Below are 15,233 nucleotides of genomic sequence, written 5' to 3'. Positions count from 1 at the left end.
CTTGGAGAGGTCCCAGTTCACCTCCTGCCCTGCCGTGGTGCCCTTGAGCAAGGCACCGGACAAAATAGTTTGTACAGCAACCACACTTATATTAACCTGCACTCTCTTCCCAATACAACTGAACATACAAAAAAGAATTACACACACATTACACAGAAGGAACTACAAAGTAGAATGTGTTGTTTTTTGCTAAAGCACGTAGTGAACCCTATTGTTGTAAATATCAAAATCAAGGTATTTGATTTGAAACAGTGTGATACCTGGCTACACTGACTAATGTTATCCTCATAATGGTAACATTATTGTTCAATATCCAGGAACAGTTAGTCACAGTTTCTGGTGACTGTGTCAGAAACCATGTTCTTTATTATCTTGAATTTCGCTTCACCTGTACCAAAACAGCAACATAAGAACATTTAGTTTAGTCAACTAATTCAATATAAATACACAGAATGTATACAGACAAGGTATAAGAAAACTCCCCTTGTGCAGCGTGAGGGTAGAAAGCATTGTTTATGAAGAAGAAAGTCCTCCTGTGAGTTATTATCACATGGTCCCTGGCCATAGACCTCAAAACTAACTACAGGCTTTATGATAAACAAGCTCTACAAAAACAACATAATGAATCTCAAGGTAGGAATGTCACCCACAGAGGTTGGAACACAATATTAAATATAAAAAGAATGAAAAAAAGACAGAAGATTACAAATGTAGCTAAAAGTAACTTACTTTGACAGAAAACAGTAATGTATTTTATATGATATTTTTTTTAAGATAAAACAAAACACAGTAAAAAACGAAAACAAAATAATACAGTGAATCACAATATTTACCACAGGCCTCAGAAATCCCTTTATTAATCCTAAAGAGGGGATACAGTTACAGCAAAGGGACAGTACTGATAGAGACAAAGATAAAAACAGTATTTAGTAAAGTGAGCACACATATTATACATTAAGATAATTACACATGTCAAGTATAAAAAGGTAAGTACCAGCATTATAACAAATAAGTAAAACAAGTCGAATGTAATGAAGTAGCTGCAGAATGACAGTAGTAAATACCATATTTCCTAGTGTAACGTATATTGCTCAGTTACAACATTGTTGTTCCAGGTGTTGGGTATTGCAAAACGAATAAGCTGCCAGAAGTTACATTTAAACATAGTATATCGTTTATGGATCATAAGGCTCACCTAGATAGCTAACCTGCTAGAGCTGGCTGCCCATGATATGTAATAGTATATGCATCATATTATCACTTATTGATAGTACCACCATCCTCTCAGCAGCGCCCCCTGCCGTCACACTGCCCACACTGACCCAGAGCTGGAAGCAGTTTCCAGTCGGACATATTTAATGAAACACAGCTCGGTTCACGTGGGCACTGTGCTGCAGAAGAGGTGAGTGTTGTTAAAGACTAACCTCACATTATTCTGTCACTTTCTGCTTATGGAGTAACAGTGTCCGACATGTTTTCTTGTTTATAGCGCGAAATTATTACCAACAACTTCATTCTCGGCTTCATTAGAGCTGACAGACGAGCGAAAGTTTACATGATGTTTATCTGTTATTAATTTCTCTAGTCTGGCTAGGAATCTACTTTTATAGTTTATTTTGTGTCGTTAGAAAATAAAGTTCCCGTATTGGTCTGAGAAGTGTCGCTTGATAATGCCGCACTCTTTCATTGTTGTTATCCAACTGTAATATTGTTAGTGTTTTTTTACATAGTGAATCATAAATCTCGATCATAAATCTATCGATTAGATTTATGATTATAAAATTATAAAAGTAGGGTAGACATGTGGATATTATCCGGCTGAACAAAACGTGATCTGTCTCTTCAATGTGTGCCAACCACAGACCTTATTTCGAGCTATTTTCCAAAATCCTATGGAGAAATTGCATTGTTTTTTGTCGAAGGAACCGGAAGTGGTAAAATGCTAACTTACTTCAGAGTTTTACGGGGCTTGGTTTGCAATTCGCCCAGCCAATCAGAATTGGAACTTTTTTCTCCCCAAGAAAGTACCTGCTCTCTAGTAGGGACTGAAAAGAGGGGACAAGTTCTCATGAACTAAGTTCTCTTTTTGGTGTGAACGCATGAAAGCGCCTAGTGTCACACTACTTTCAGTCCAAAGTAGCCCTAAATAACATCTATAGGCTACCATCATAATACCTGGTTTCCGGAAATGTAATTGCCATTCATATTCTGAATTCAGGATTTTGATTATTAGCCATAATGTTGTTAGTATTCAAGATAGACCTACCAAATATGTGAGACTGTGAAACGAGGTTATGTGCATGTGCTCCAGTAGTCCTGCCTATAGTATAAACCTTGCTTTAAGAAAAACACATTTTATTTATAGGTGTTTTATGCACAATACAAATATTTATGTACAAAGTCTTGTTTATTTTCCTTTTCTTGCTCCGAATCACACGTATTATGGTCACTATTCATCTAGTTAGATTATATTATGTTTTATTAATCCAAAATGAATCTAAAACAGTTCCCAATGAGTAAAGCCTTAGAATAACTCTAAACAACGAACATAAAATCATATTTTCATGTTAACAATATTATATTTATTCCAGTTTAATGATTGTGATTGAAAAGCCTAAGGAGGCTGGTAAACATTGCAAAGAGGGATTTGTATTCCTTAATAATATTCGTAAACTTAACCATGTTGTAGCCTGAGAAAGGCTAAACCATATCAAAGAATACATTTGTTAACTACTGTGAAGGACCAGGGTACGCAAAAATCAGGAATGCAGGTTGAGGTGCAAAAAAATAAGGATTTTATTTACCCAATATATGTACAGTTTTAAGATGGGTAATAAAATCAATTAGGTTTAAACAAAAAGGTGTAGATATCAACAGACACAATCTAGCATTTAACGCATAAACAAAACGTCCTGTGTGCTCTTCTGCCCAAGAGCAACTCGCATACCCCCCCTCATCTCCACACTGCAGGAATTTATAGCACTACTGGCCAGTCCATTGTTGCGTGCAGGGGGAAAAGGCTCTAAAAAGGGGTTAAAGTGGACCTATCATGCTATATTTGAATAATATAGTGTAGGACCATACCTACTGTATATAAGGAATATTTATACTTTTTTTTTTTCAAAATACCAAACAGATCATGCATTTTAGCCATGCCTCATTTTGCTCAATTTGACAATTTCTAGCTCTGGGCAGATTCAGTGAGAACAGCACCATCTACTGGCCTGGCATATGTACTACAGCGTCTCCAGCGCTTTCGAACGGCAATGGCCGTGGCTGTCTCCTCCTGATTGGTGGAGTTGGCCCAATAGCCGTAGCGCCACTGTCCTGACGTCAGGACAGTGTTCAAATCTGGATCAATTTTTATCAGATCCGTTGCAGCCCCTTTTTTTAGAGATTTGGGTATGGAGGAAAATAGAGAGGGTTGTGTTTTCTGACACTTGGTGAGTTCCCTGGAACACCGGGGACACATATTCATGTAAAAAAGACGTACAAAAGTGCATTTTGCATGATAGGTCCCCTTTAAATAGAGTGGCCTCTTTAAACACCCCTCAGGGTTTGAGAGGAAGGGCGTAGTCCAATTAGCTGTCACATCTATAAAGGTAGGTGTTTTCCATCAGCTCAGCCTTTTGCCAGGAGCAAGGTGAGCTGTAAGACACTGACAATAGGATTACACACAACACAATTAACAATAGATATTTTAAACAAGATTGCGTGCACTCAATCTAGCAAAATAAAGCTGTTTCAAATCAATGTGTCTGTGTATGTCTGATGTAAACAAAAGCATAACCTTTAGGATGTGTGTTCGTTTGTGAGGCTTGTAGCCCATTATCACATTTAGCTGTAGCTTTTATAAACAAAATCAAGATGTATTGACCAGTCGTTGAACCAGGGACCCTAAGGTTGATAGTCAACTGCTTTCCAGCTGAGCCACAGCCCACGCACTGAATCTACCTGAACACACTGGATACTATTTATTCATATTTCTATTCCTACATTTATTTATGCTTTTATTTATTTATACTTATGACATGTTCCGACCTTTATATAAGTGAGGGTCTGAGCTCTCTTAATTCCATCGTGTCGCCGGGCCCGGGTACAGGAAGGGTAATATCGTTCTTATTATACATCCATGGATATTATGACCGTTGTGGTTCAACCGATCTAAAGCACTTTCTGAAGCAGTCACGTGGTATTGAGGGGCAGCGAGGCTTCGTTTGTCATCGGTGACGTCACTGGCCCAAAACGATACAAGCCTCGATACAAGCTTCACAAAAAGCTTCGGGGATTACTCGACACACGCTCCGACGCCTCGGCGCAATACGTAACATCACTACCGTATATATCAACAGTAGAATTACATATATCTATAGAGTATCTAAAGAAGGCAGAATATAAAAAATACTAAATATTTTATACAATATACATTTTAAAAAGTGTGCAAGTGGTTGCAGTTTTCTAAAATGTTTAAATAAAATCAAAAATGTGGCGGCAGTAAGGTTATCTCACTGATGATATTCTTTGAATCGTGTTTCAGATTAAAATGCCAAAGAGGAGCAAAGAGAAGCCGGTGAAGAGACGGAGCAGCGAGGAGGAGCTGCTCCCTAAACAGAGCAGGGTCGAGCACAGCGCACCCCCCTCCCCCCTGAGCTTCCTCAGCCCCAGCAGCCTGTTTGAGAGCCTCATCCAGCCCATGGGGCCGGAGCAGTTCTTCAGCGAGTACTGGGAGAAGAAGCCCCTCCACCTGCAGAGGTCTGACCCCACCACAGCCTCCTACTACCAGTCTCTGTTCCAGCTCTCCGACCTGCCGAGCCTCTGTTCCCACGACCTCGAATACTACACGGACGTCAACGTGGTTCGCTGCATCAACGGCAAGAAAAAAGATCTCAACAAGCAGGGGAAAGTTAAGAGCAGCGTCCTCAACAAGAGCTTTACTCAGAATAAGGCCACCATCCAGTTCCACCAGCCGCAGAGGTTCAAGGTGAGCAGCTTCCAGCAGAGAGGAAGGCATGGCTTCATGTCTTGTGAACACTTTAATGATGCTAATGTTAGTCCATCAATAAGGAACCCATTTCTTAAAGCTGCATGAAACAACCAACTGTTATAACTTCAGATGGATTGAGACGACCACGGCAGCAACTTCTTGTGGAATATTAGAGATGTGTTTGGGGTTTATCCCAGATATAGATGTGGATGTGAAGTGTCAGATAGGGCTGTGCGATTATGGCAAAAATCATAATCACGATTATTTTGGTCAATAATTGATATCACGATTATTAAATACGATTATTCATTGACTTTGAAAACATCCATTTATTGAACAAATACAAATAATAATTTGAACAGTATCTTTTTAACTGTTGATTACCCTGAACGTATAATTCAACTGAAAAACCAATACAAAAATAAATAAAATAAATGATACATTTATATTGACATTTAAATAAATAATATCAAAATAATAAATACCAATAAACAAGATCAACAAATGTTTTGGAGCACACTTCCACAAGCTACTAAACATATGTAAATATGATAAATACAAATAAATGAGACCAAAATAAATGAGATCCAATATGTTGCAGTGCACTGTCACAACCTAGCAAAGTAAAATAATCGTTTTTTTCGATTATGTTGTTTTCGTTATTGTGGCAGGCCAAAATCGTAATTGCGATTAAAATATGATTAATTGCACAGCCCTAGTGTCAGATCAGACAGTTGAGTGATGGTCTGTCAGCAGCGGCCCTCATCTTGTTTTTCCTGTGTGTTGTCAGGATGAGCTGTGGAAGATTCAGGAGAAGCTGGAGTGTTTCTTCGGAGGCTTGGTGGGATCAAACGTCTACATCACACCTCAGGAGTCCCAGGGCCTCCCAGCTCACTATGATGACGTCGAGGTACAAACTCTGAATTCACAGCAGAAAGCCAGCTTGTGTAAAAAACAAACTTTATTTTTGACTAAACCCTTAAATCACAGCGTCCAGGAGCTAGAGTATCACAGGTTTTAATCTATACCAAGGTTTTGGTTGTTGTATTAGTTATTTATTCCCTTTTTGTGCCAGGGAAAAAATAAATTACTGTTTAATAGTCACTAAAAATCTTGAGCACTACGATCACTAAAAAAATAACACACTCTGCAGATTGTTATGAATGAGAATGCTCATGTAATTGTGGGCTGTTAGCAAGCATTATGCCTTGAATTGAATGCAAGCAGTAACAAGGAGCCGGTGGAGAGAAATGAAATGCGAGTCCCTTTTTACACGTAGTTACTTCCCAATACAGATTCAGCTCAAAATGAACAACATTTTGTTATGTGAAACAACTCCAATGAGAGTTCTTGTACTAGTTATGCTCTACGCTTACCTAAGCAATTGATGATACGATTGAATGTGTGAATAGGAACAGAATGCACCGTCTCAGTAACTACCTTTCCCTCTACATAACCTGATGGGCTGCTCTTTGTCCAGGTGTTCATCCTGCAGCTGGAGGGACAGAAGAACTGGCTCCTCTACAACCCCACCGTTCCTCTGGCAGCAGAGTACTGCGTGGAGTCAGAGGAGAGGATCGGCAGCCCCTCACATGAAATTACACTGAAGGTAAAGATAATACATCTATATATTCTTATTTGAAAAGGTACAGTGAACATATATTAACATGAGCACTTGATGTAAATCATCAGTAAATGTGCCACATTTAGCCATGGAGGCACATTTTCATCTGCAGTCCCTTGGTTCCCTTTATCACATCAACATCATCCATACAAGAGCACATAAGCACACATATTAAAACATATACTGTATGCACAATAGAAGCAAATCAATACAGACCCATACACACAAAAAAGACACACAAGCACGATTAAAAGCTAATAGATACAGACATTAAGAAAAACAATGATATAACAGCAATGAATGAGTTGATAGATGTTATGTTCCTTCTATATTTACAACATATGTATTCTAACACAAAATATGAACAAAATAACTTGTTGCTGTAAAAACAGAGTCACATGTGTCTGACTGAGTCGTCTCCTCCCTCCCCAGGCAGGAGATCTTCTGTACTTCCCCAGAGGAACCATCCATCAGGCCAGCACACCAGCGGGGGAGGAGCACTCCACCCACCTGACCCTCAGCACCTATCAGAGAATGTATGAGCGCTCCTACTCTTTTACATCGGGTCAACCAGAGGTGGAAGTAGTGCTAAGGCTGCCTTTACACGGGAACGTTTGCGTTTATGCACAGTATGCGTTTTCAAAAAAGTCTTCCGTTCACATGCATTTGTTTCATTTAACGTGTCTGTTCACACGAGACCGCTGGAAACGCTGTAGTACATATGCTGGGACTGTAAGTGGCGCTGTAACTTCCGCCACAAAATACACCAAAAGCAGCGAAGAAGACCCCGGAGCACGGTTGCCATGGTTGCCCTTCTGTTTATGCCCCGCGGTGGATTTAGCAACATGTAGTAGTTCATGTAATTCTCCATGTCCACTTGTTGCTGATGGTTGTGGTAGAGGAGCTGTAGATTTTGCACTAACATCTGTAGCATGGTCGAGCTGTAGATGTTGTACTAACATCTGTAGCATTAGCAGTAGCACTAGCAGTAGCTACTGACAGTAGCTACTGGCCATGCTACAGCAGTGAGCAGCAGAGGTGGGGAGAGGTGGGGCTATCGTTATTTTTTCAGGAAATGATCGTATAGAGGCGATTACACGGAGCCGTTTGACCCCCCAGAGCGTTTCGTTTGCAAATCTATCCACCTTGGGACCTGTTATCGTTTGTGGGGTCCATTTCTATCGTTTTGTTACGGCCTCGTGTAAATGAAAGGGCTATACGCATGAGAAACTATGCAGATACAACCCGTTTCGTTCTCGTGTAAAGGGGGTCTAAAAGTAGTATTACTACAGCGTTAAAATACGGTATTACTAGTAAAAGTCCAACATTCAGAATCATAATCCAGTAAAAGTACAAAAGGATTAGCATCAACATATACTTAGAGTACTCATTATGTAGTTGGCCGATTTCAGTAGAATTCATATTGAACTATTGTTTCTCTTCATTATGCATTCATGTGTACATCCGTTTAATGATTTAATACAGCTTGTAAAGTCAGAGCTCATATTAATAACTGTATGTACTGCCGGGTAGTTTAATGTTAAATACTATCTCATTACTTATTAGTTTATTCATATTCCGTTTAATTCGATAAATAAGAATAGAAGTTAGTAACTAATGCTGTAACTAATACTGTAAAATAAATGAAGTGGAGGTAAAAGTACAACATTGAGTAGCATACAGTTATGTGAAAAAAATACGTAAGTACCTCAAAGTTTTACACAATTACAGTACTTGAGTAAATGTCCTTGGTTTACATTCCACCGCTGATGTCAGCACAGTTGATGTGTGTTTGTCAGCGTTTAGAAACCAACACACATTACTGTAGTTACACACGTAAAACACAAGGAAAGCGTAGAAATGTGCAATTGGTCAACCTGTGCACATAAAACATGTTTGGCATCTCAGTTAAGAAGAACTCGCTGTGTATTTGTCCCTCTTTGATGTGGCTGAAAAGACTGTCTCTCACCTTTCTTCTCCCCCCCGCTGTCCTCTCCTCAGGTCGTGGGGAGATCTGCTGCTGGACGTGTTTCCCAGCGTGCTGTCAGACCGCAGCAAGAGGGAAGTCAGCCTGAGAGGAGGCATGCCCAGAAGATTCTTACTGGTAAAACTGATGGTTTGGATTACTGTGACACAACAATGAAGTATCATTTATTAAGCTGACAGGGTCTACCTAATGTCAGTTAGCCACAGATTAACGGACTCAAAACTAAGACTTGTAGATTATTTCAAATGGATTGAAAGATAATGTTATGTATGATCTAACACTGGAAAACACACCTGTTGTTGTTTTTTATTGTAATTAGGGCTGTCCTTTAAAAAAAAGAAAATGTAATTGTGTTAATCACAATATGAATCTGTGATTAATCATGATTAATCAAGTTTAAATTACTAGTATTAACTTTATTTTAGGGGCAAATAAAACAAATACAGGTGTGGTAAATAAATGCCTGATAAATGCTAGGTGAAATCAGAGGGTTTTTTACTTTATTATAACATCAATTCTGAATGATTAAGCGTCTGAAGTTTCTAACCTGTTGATAACACCATACAGCTTGGCCAGCGCTGTGTTGTCAGAGTGCAGGAGAACATACACTGCTGTCAGCACAACCAATGTCACAAGGCTGGCATCCGATCATGATAGTGATGGGAATTCCGGCTCTTTTTAGTGAGCCGGATCATTTGGCTCGGCTCACCAAGAAGAGCCGGCTCTTTCGGCTCCTAAACAGCTCTTCATTTGACCACATATACCTTTTATAATTCAATCAAATGTAACCCTGTTTTGACTAATGGTTTACATGTGTACACCAGGGTTTCCGCTAGGATTCTTTCTTGCCGGTCAAATGTCCGGGAAAAAAATATTTTACCGGACAAATTCAAAACTTACCGGTCATGTTTCAATAATAATAATAATAAGAATTGTGCAGCAGAGTTTCCGTTAGCAGGTAATTACCGGACTATGACCGGATATGCTGATGTTTAAAACTCAGTTAATGGGGCTCATTTTTATATTGCTTCAGTTTATAATCGTAAAAGATCGAAAAGTTTAGATTAATTTTTCCAAAAATGATACGCTTCCACAAACAACAAACAACATAATTATTACATTCAAACGACTTATAGTAGATGAAGTACATTATTCAAAAGTTTACATTAACTTTGGATAATAACACGGGAGAAACGGATCCTCTCTTTTCCTCTCTCCCTCCCTCTCTCTCTCCCTCCCTCTCTCTCCTGACAGCCCGTCAATTTCTCGCTCGCTAAACAGTGGGCGGAGCTTCAGGTGATCATGCAGAGCTGCGTGTCTCCGTCAGACTCAGCAGCTGATCTGATCTCTGATCTCTCTCTCTCGTCCGGTTATACTTCACTCGCGTTTATGTCCATATCGATCGATCCAGCTCTCCTGATCGGCCTTTATAGAGAGCACCGATCAAACTATTAAGAGTGAATATCGGCCGATAATGATGGGCGCCCAATCGATCGGAGCATCCCTAATTATTACCGGACATTTTGACCGGCAGGTTTTGAATTTACCGGTTTTTAATAAATGTTACCAGCTAAAAACCGGTAATTACCGGCTAACGGAAACCCTGGTGTACACATATATCACTTATTCAATACATCCTTTGTACTGAAGTATTCAAAAGTAAAAATTACATTTTGGCTGTGGCCAATTGTTTTCATTGCATTGACAGACCCAGTAACTCTCTGATACCACCCAATGAATGCACTGACTTGCTTGTAGAACCACGCTACACAAAGCAGATAGCAACACCTATAACAACTTAAGCATAGACATTTAAAAAAAGGACAGCTACTGTATCGACACTTTAAAATGGTATTTAAAGAAAAAGCCCTAACAAAACAGCAGGGCTCTATTTCAGTAAAAACCTAAAGATAATCCTAAATAAATAACACAGTGAAAATAAATATATTGCAACGCTAAAAACAGCAGCATCCAACCGTCTCTAATCATAAAAAATGACGAGCCGGCTCGTTCGCGACCGACACATCACTAGATCATGAGCTGCTCTGAACAGTCCGAGCAGCAGTTATTGTTCACCATAAAGCACACACCTCCTCCCTTACTTACTTGACAGTCCGGTCCTGGCGAAAAATAGAGAATTCTTTGGGGACAATGGCAGAGTCCGGGATCATTGCGCCATCTTCGAATTTGAATCTTTGAGCACCTGATAAAGTGCTTGTTAAGTCCGCGGTTAGCTAAAGCATGGACAAAGCCGCTGTCACTGCTGGGACTCCCCTCTGTATGATGTGTTCCAGCTCTGCTCTATCTGCTCCTGCAGTGGAGACCCTGTCTGCTATCTCACACTCTTTACTCCACACCTGTCATGGATCAGCTGTTTCCAGTCAGTGCAGAACATGTAGAACTACATCTTTGCCTTTTCGCATGGTCAAAATCCTCACTAGTATTACGGGAGCAACTTTGGGACAAATGTAGTGTTGTGATTCATTTGTGTTTCCAGATGAAATGCGAGCATTAGCGTTGACAGCCCTGTTTTAATACATTATGATGTTTTGTGGAATACAGCAATAAAATGAATTCCCTGGTAATGACTCTGGTCTGTGTTCAGGGGAGTGTTGACAACTGCTGGCACTGCAGAGTAACGTTCTGATAGGCGGTGCTTGTATTTTTACTATCTGTGTTATCATGCCACCACAAATACAATGATACGCTCGTAAATAACAGTCCCAATGATTTTATAGTGCCTGTCCATTTGTTGGGCCTTCCCCTTTGTGTTGATATCCTGGCTCTAACAAGCCCTCTCTCGTGGAGTTATAGCCGTAGGATCGGAGCAGCTTGGTATGCAAATCAGGGCAACGTGTTGTGATTGGGGAGTCGTGTCGTCATGAAATAGTGCCTTCTTTGCAAACATCAGCCATTTTCATGGCTTTTAATGGTGATAGACCTGTCTAAAACTACAACATATTTCCAACCACTGCAAGTTTGTGCTTCACACCAGGGGAACATTTGATATGAAGATGTATTGATATCTTCTGTCTGCAGGGTGATGGGGCAGGACAGGACACCAGCAGGCAGATGGCCTCTCTGCTCAGGTCTCTGGCTGAGGAAATAGAAACGGGGAAGCAGGAGGTCCGCTCCACCCACATGAAGAGAGACTTCATCACGAACAGACTTCCCCCCCACAGCCAGGAGGACCTGCTGACACCATGTGAGCTCATGTTCAATCTAGTGTTGTCAATGGATTTATTCTAGAAATGTATGAGATGAATTACATCATACACTGAATCAAATCAATTATTAAATTAATGAAGTTAATGGCTAATGGTTTAACATGCAGCAACATACAGTTATTATAATATTTATAACCCTTTTTTAATACAGCGCTTTTCACAATAATTAAAAGACACTTAACATTGACAATTTAGAAGATAACTTTATTACAAACTTTAAGCAGTGTTCTTGGACAGCCCTTAAAGAGGCCCTATTATGCTTTTTGGGGTTTTCCCTCTTCCTGCATGTGAACGGTCTGCAAAGGCTAAAATCCCAAATGTCCTTCCCGATGCAGTTTCTCTCCCACTCCCCCCCACCCCCTCTCTGCCTGAAACGCCTCCCTTGGACTCCTTTCAGAATCAGAATCAGAATACCTTTATTAGTCCCACAGAGGGGACATTTACATTGTTACAGCAGAAAAGAGCCAAAGACAGCTTAATGTTACCTAAAGCATGCATACAAAAGTATTAAAGATACAGAAAAATAGTTTTGCTTTGTTTACTTCTGTAACATAGTGACATCAGTATGTACAAATCGGGCTTCTATTGGCTAGCGCTCAAACACATTGTGCATAATAGGCTAAGGTGCAGGACCTCTGAGCAGTTAACCAATTGCAACAAAGCCAGCCAGCTAACCAATCAGAGCAGACTGGGCTCTGGTTTCAGACAGAGGGTGAAAAGAGGTGCTGCAGCACAGGCAGTATGAGAAAAATAGAGAGCTTTCTGAACATTAAAGCCTGGAGACATGTCACAGTAGAGACACTACATACTGATATGAACCTGAACATCAGCAGAATAGGTCCCCTTTAAGCTGGCAGTTCGAGATTACATTTGGTGGATTTTAGGAGTATACCAGGGAACACTAATGGCGCGTTTCCACTACAGCGCGGAGCATGGTTTAAGAGGGCTGTGACGTCAGCGGCCCATCTTTGGTTGCGTTTCCACTTGGCCTAGTACCGGCCGGCGGGTCCTAATTCACAGTTTTTCTGGCCTCATAAAATCGTGGGTCTAGGGCCAGAGACAACGAGGCTGAGTCGGGCTGAGTATGCTAAACTAGAGAGAGGATCGCTGGCAAGGGGGCTACAACTACAACAAGATGGACATATTTGACCGTGATTTAATTGTAATACACGTTTCAAAATGATGCCGAAGTAACAACATACTGATACCGGTTAGTAAAAACCATGAATTAATGCTTTGTCAAGTCTGCAGACAGACGGCAGGGGAAAAACCTTTTAAAATGCGTGTTTTCTGAATGGAGATTGGCTAAGCTAACGCAGTATATGCTCCGACCGTCCACACTCACAACAACGGCCTATACAGACATAAATAAAGCAGCGACTGTATTCGCCATGACACAGGCAGTCTGTGGTTTGTACTTGTTTAACTTTTGTCTAGTTTCTGAACATATATGAGGAGCTGTGAGCTCTGAGTGCTAACAGCTAACGGCTGTGTTGTTTTTCTGGGGTTCTCATTGAAGATGACGTCACGGCTCCGCCTACACTGCGTTACTATAGATACTACCCCAGTTCCTAAACTGTAATGGAAATGCGCCATAAAGTGAGCCAGTCCTAACGAGGCCTAGCCATACCGAGCGAGGCCGTGTAGTGGAAATGCGCCATAACATAGGTCAATTAATTTAATAAAATAAACATTACCTGATGTGTTATGCGATTATTTGCGTTACATTTTAAATTGTTATTTTGTAAATCATTAATTAATTGCAATGAAGTAATTCATTTGACAGCTGGATAGACAGTGGACTGAATACTGTGTGCGCTTTTATAGAATTGCTGTTTTGTTAATGTGTGTGTGTCTCTGTGTGTGTGTGTGTCACAGCTGGAAGGATTCCTGCTCTGGAGGATACAGTATGTCTGATGCACAAAGACCACATGGTGATAACAGTGGAGCCCAGCCAGGAGAGAACGGTAAGTCCACCAGCAGTCTGACGTCCTGACAACACAACAGATTGGATTCAGTGACATGCTCAGCTGTGTGTGTGTGTGTGTGTGTGTGTGTGTGTGTGTGTGTGTGTGTGTGTGTGTGTGTGTGTGTGTGTGTGTGTGTGTGTGTGTGTGTGTGTGTGTGTGTGTGTGTGTGTGTGTGTGTGTGTGTGTGTGTGTGTGTGTGTGTGTGTGTGTGTGTGTGTGTGTGTGTGGTGTGTGTGTGTGTGTGTGTGTGTGTGTGTGTGTGTGTGTGTGTGTGTGTGTGTGTGTGTGTGTGTGTGTGTGTGTGTGTGTGTGTGTGTGTGTGTGTGTGTGTGTGTGTGTGTGTGTTTCAGGATGAGGCCTCAGAGATGGTAGTCTTTGTCTTACATTCTTTGAAGAACCAGAGGGAGAACCACATGATGGGTGAAAGTGGTGATGAAGAAGAGGAAGAGGACATTTCCAGGGTAAGCTGTGACTCAGCTGTTCTGTCCTTCACTTCTTTAAAGGATAGCTGCATGCTCTCTGTACTTCTCATGTGATACAACATTTCAGAGGGACTGATCACTTCTTGCAGCTTCTCTTTTACCGTTGCAATCTTGTGATGTAAGTCTTTCTCTCCAAAAGTGTTCAAATAAATGTTTAAGCCTCTCATTGTTGTAGTTAAATGTTCGCTTTGACTGCATCCCTGTTGCTAAGGTTACTCTTATCTTAGATACAGGCTAATACTATGTAAAAAACAAACACCTTTCAGTGTATTTAGAAAGGTGTAAAGGCGTGTATGTATGCATATGTATATTTCTCTTTTTATATATTTGTATTCTCTGGGATGGTGAGAAGCACAATTTCGACCCCCCTGTCTGTATTACAAAAATAGAGGAATTGACAATAAAGTTGACTCTGACATTTGTAAAGTGGGGTGGGGTGGGGGGTGACACTGTCTTATTCTGTGCTCATAGATGCAGCACCCTGTCTTTCAGCTATAGTACTGTACTGGCAATGCACAGTCCTTGATGAGTGTGACGTTTGTGTTGTGTGTGTGCAGGGCCTGCAGTTCCCCCTGTCCCACCTGCAGGCGCTGCTGCAGCTGCAGAAGGCGGAGCAGCTGACTGTGGATCAGCTGCAGCTGCCCACAGCGGAGGAGAAGTGCAGTCTGGTGCTGGCTCTGTGGAGCGAGAGCCTGCTGGAGGTGCTATAGCAAACCACATGAAATCCTTATCTGTTGATCTTTATAAATAATAAATATTTCTCTTTGTCTTATTAATGGCTCGTCCTGAATAAAGATGTCACACCTCCAGGAGTGGAAAGTCATTTGTATTCCTAATAGCAATACTAATTAGTTCAACAGCTGCTCCATGTAGATCCAAATCTTCAGTAAGTCTTTGTTTCTGCAGTTGAGAGCACAAGTCTTGATGTCAGGTCCGTTCTAGCCTCTTTTCCTCCGTTG

General features: G+C 40.8%; 1 protein-coding gene across 1 annotated transcript; it reads left to right on the top strand.

Annotated features, from left to right (window-relative positions):
• Window positions 1–1,354: 1,354 nt before the first annotated feature.
• Window positions 1,355–15,083, top strand: riox2 (ribosomal oxygenase 2). The gene is made up of 10 exons (XM_034115165.1): window positions 1,355–1,402; window positions 4,538–4,981; window positions 5,775–5,894; window positions 6,465–6,593; window positions 7,041–7,144; window positions 8,610–8,712; window positions 11,635–11,800; window positions 13,701–13,789; window positions 14,143–14,253; window positions 14,832–15,083. Exons 2-10 carry the CDS (start codon window positions 4,544–4,546, stop codon window positions 14,982–14,984), a joined length of 1,413 nt encoding a protein of 470 aa, XP_033971056.1. The 5' UTR covers window positions 1,355–1,402; window positions 4,538–4,543; the 3' UTR covers window positions 14,985–15,083.
• The last annotated feature ends 150 nt before the right edge of the window (window positions 15,084–15,233 follow it).

The sequence above is a fragment of the Trematomus bernacchii genome, unplaced genomic scaffold, assembly GCF_902827165.1.
Source record: "Trematomus bernacchii unplaced genomic scaffold, fTreBer1.1, whole genome shotgun sequence".
NCBI lineage: Eukaryota > Metazoa > Chordata > Actinopteri > Perciformes > Nototheniidae > Trematomus > Trematomus bernacchii.
This window is presented reverse-complemented; position numbering and strand designations above follow the sequence as displayed.

Bases quoted from the DNA above. Each gene is read 5' to 3' on its own strand.
- riox2 (XM_034115165.1), top strand. From the start codon at position 4,544: ATGCCAAAGAGGAGCAAAGAGAAGCCGGTGAAGAGACGGAGCAGCGAG. The intron at 4,982-5,774 runs GTGAGCAGCTTC...GTGTGTTGTCAG, and splicing joins ACCAGCCGCAGAGGTTCAAG to GATGAGCTGTGGAAGATTCA. The intron at 6,594-7,040 runs GTAAAGATAATA...CTCCCTCCCCAG, and splicing joins CACATGAAATTACACTGAAG to GCAGGAGATCTTCTGTACTT.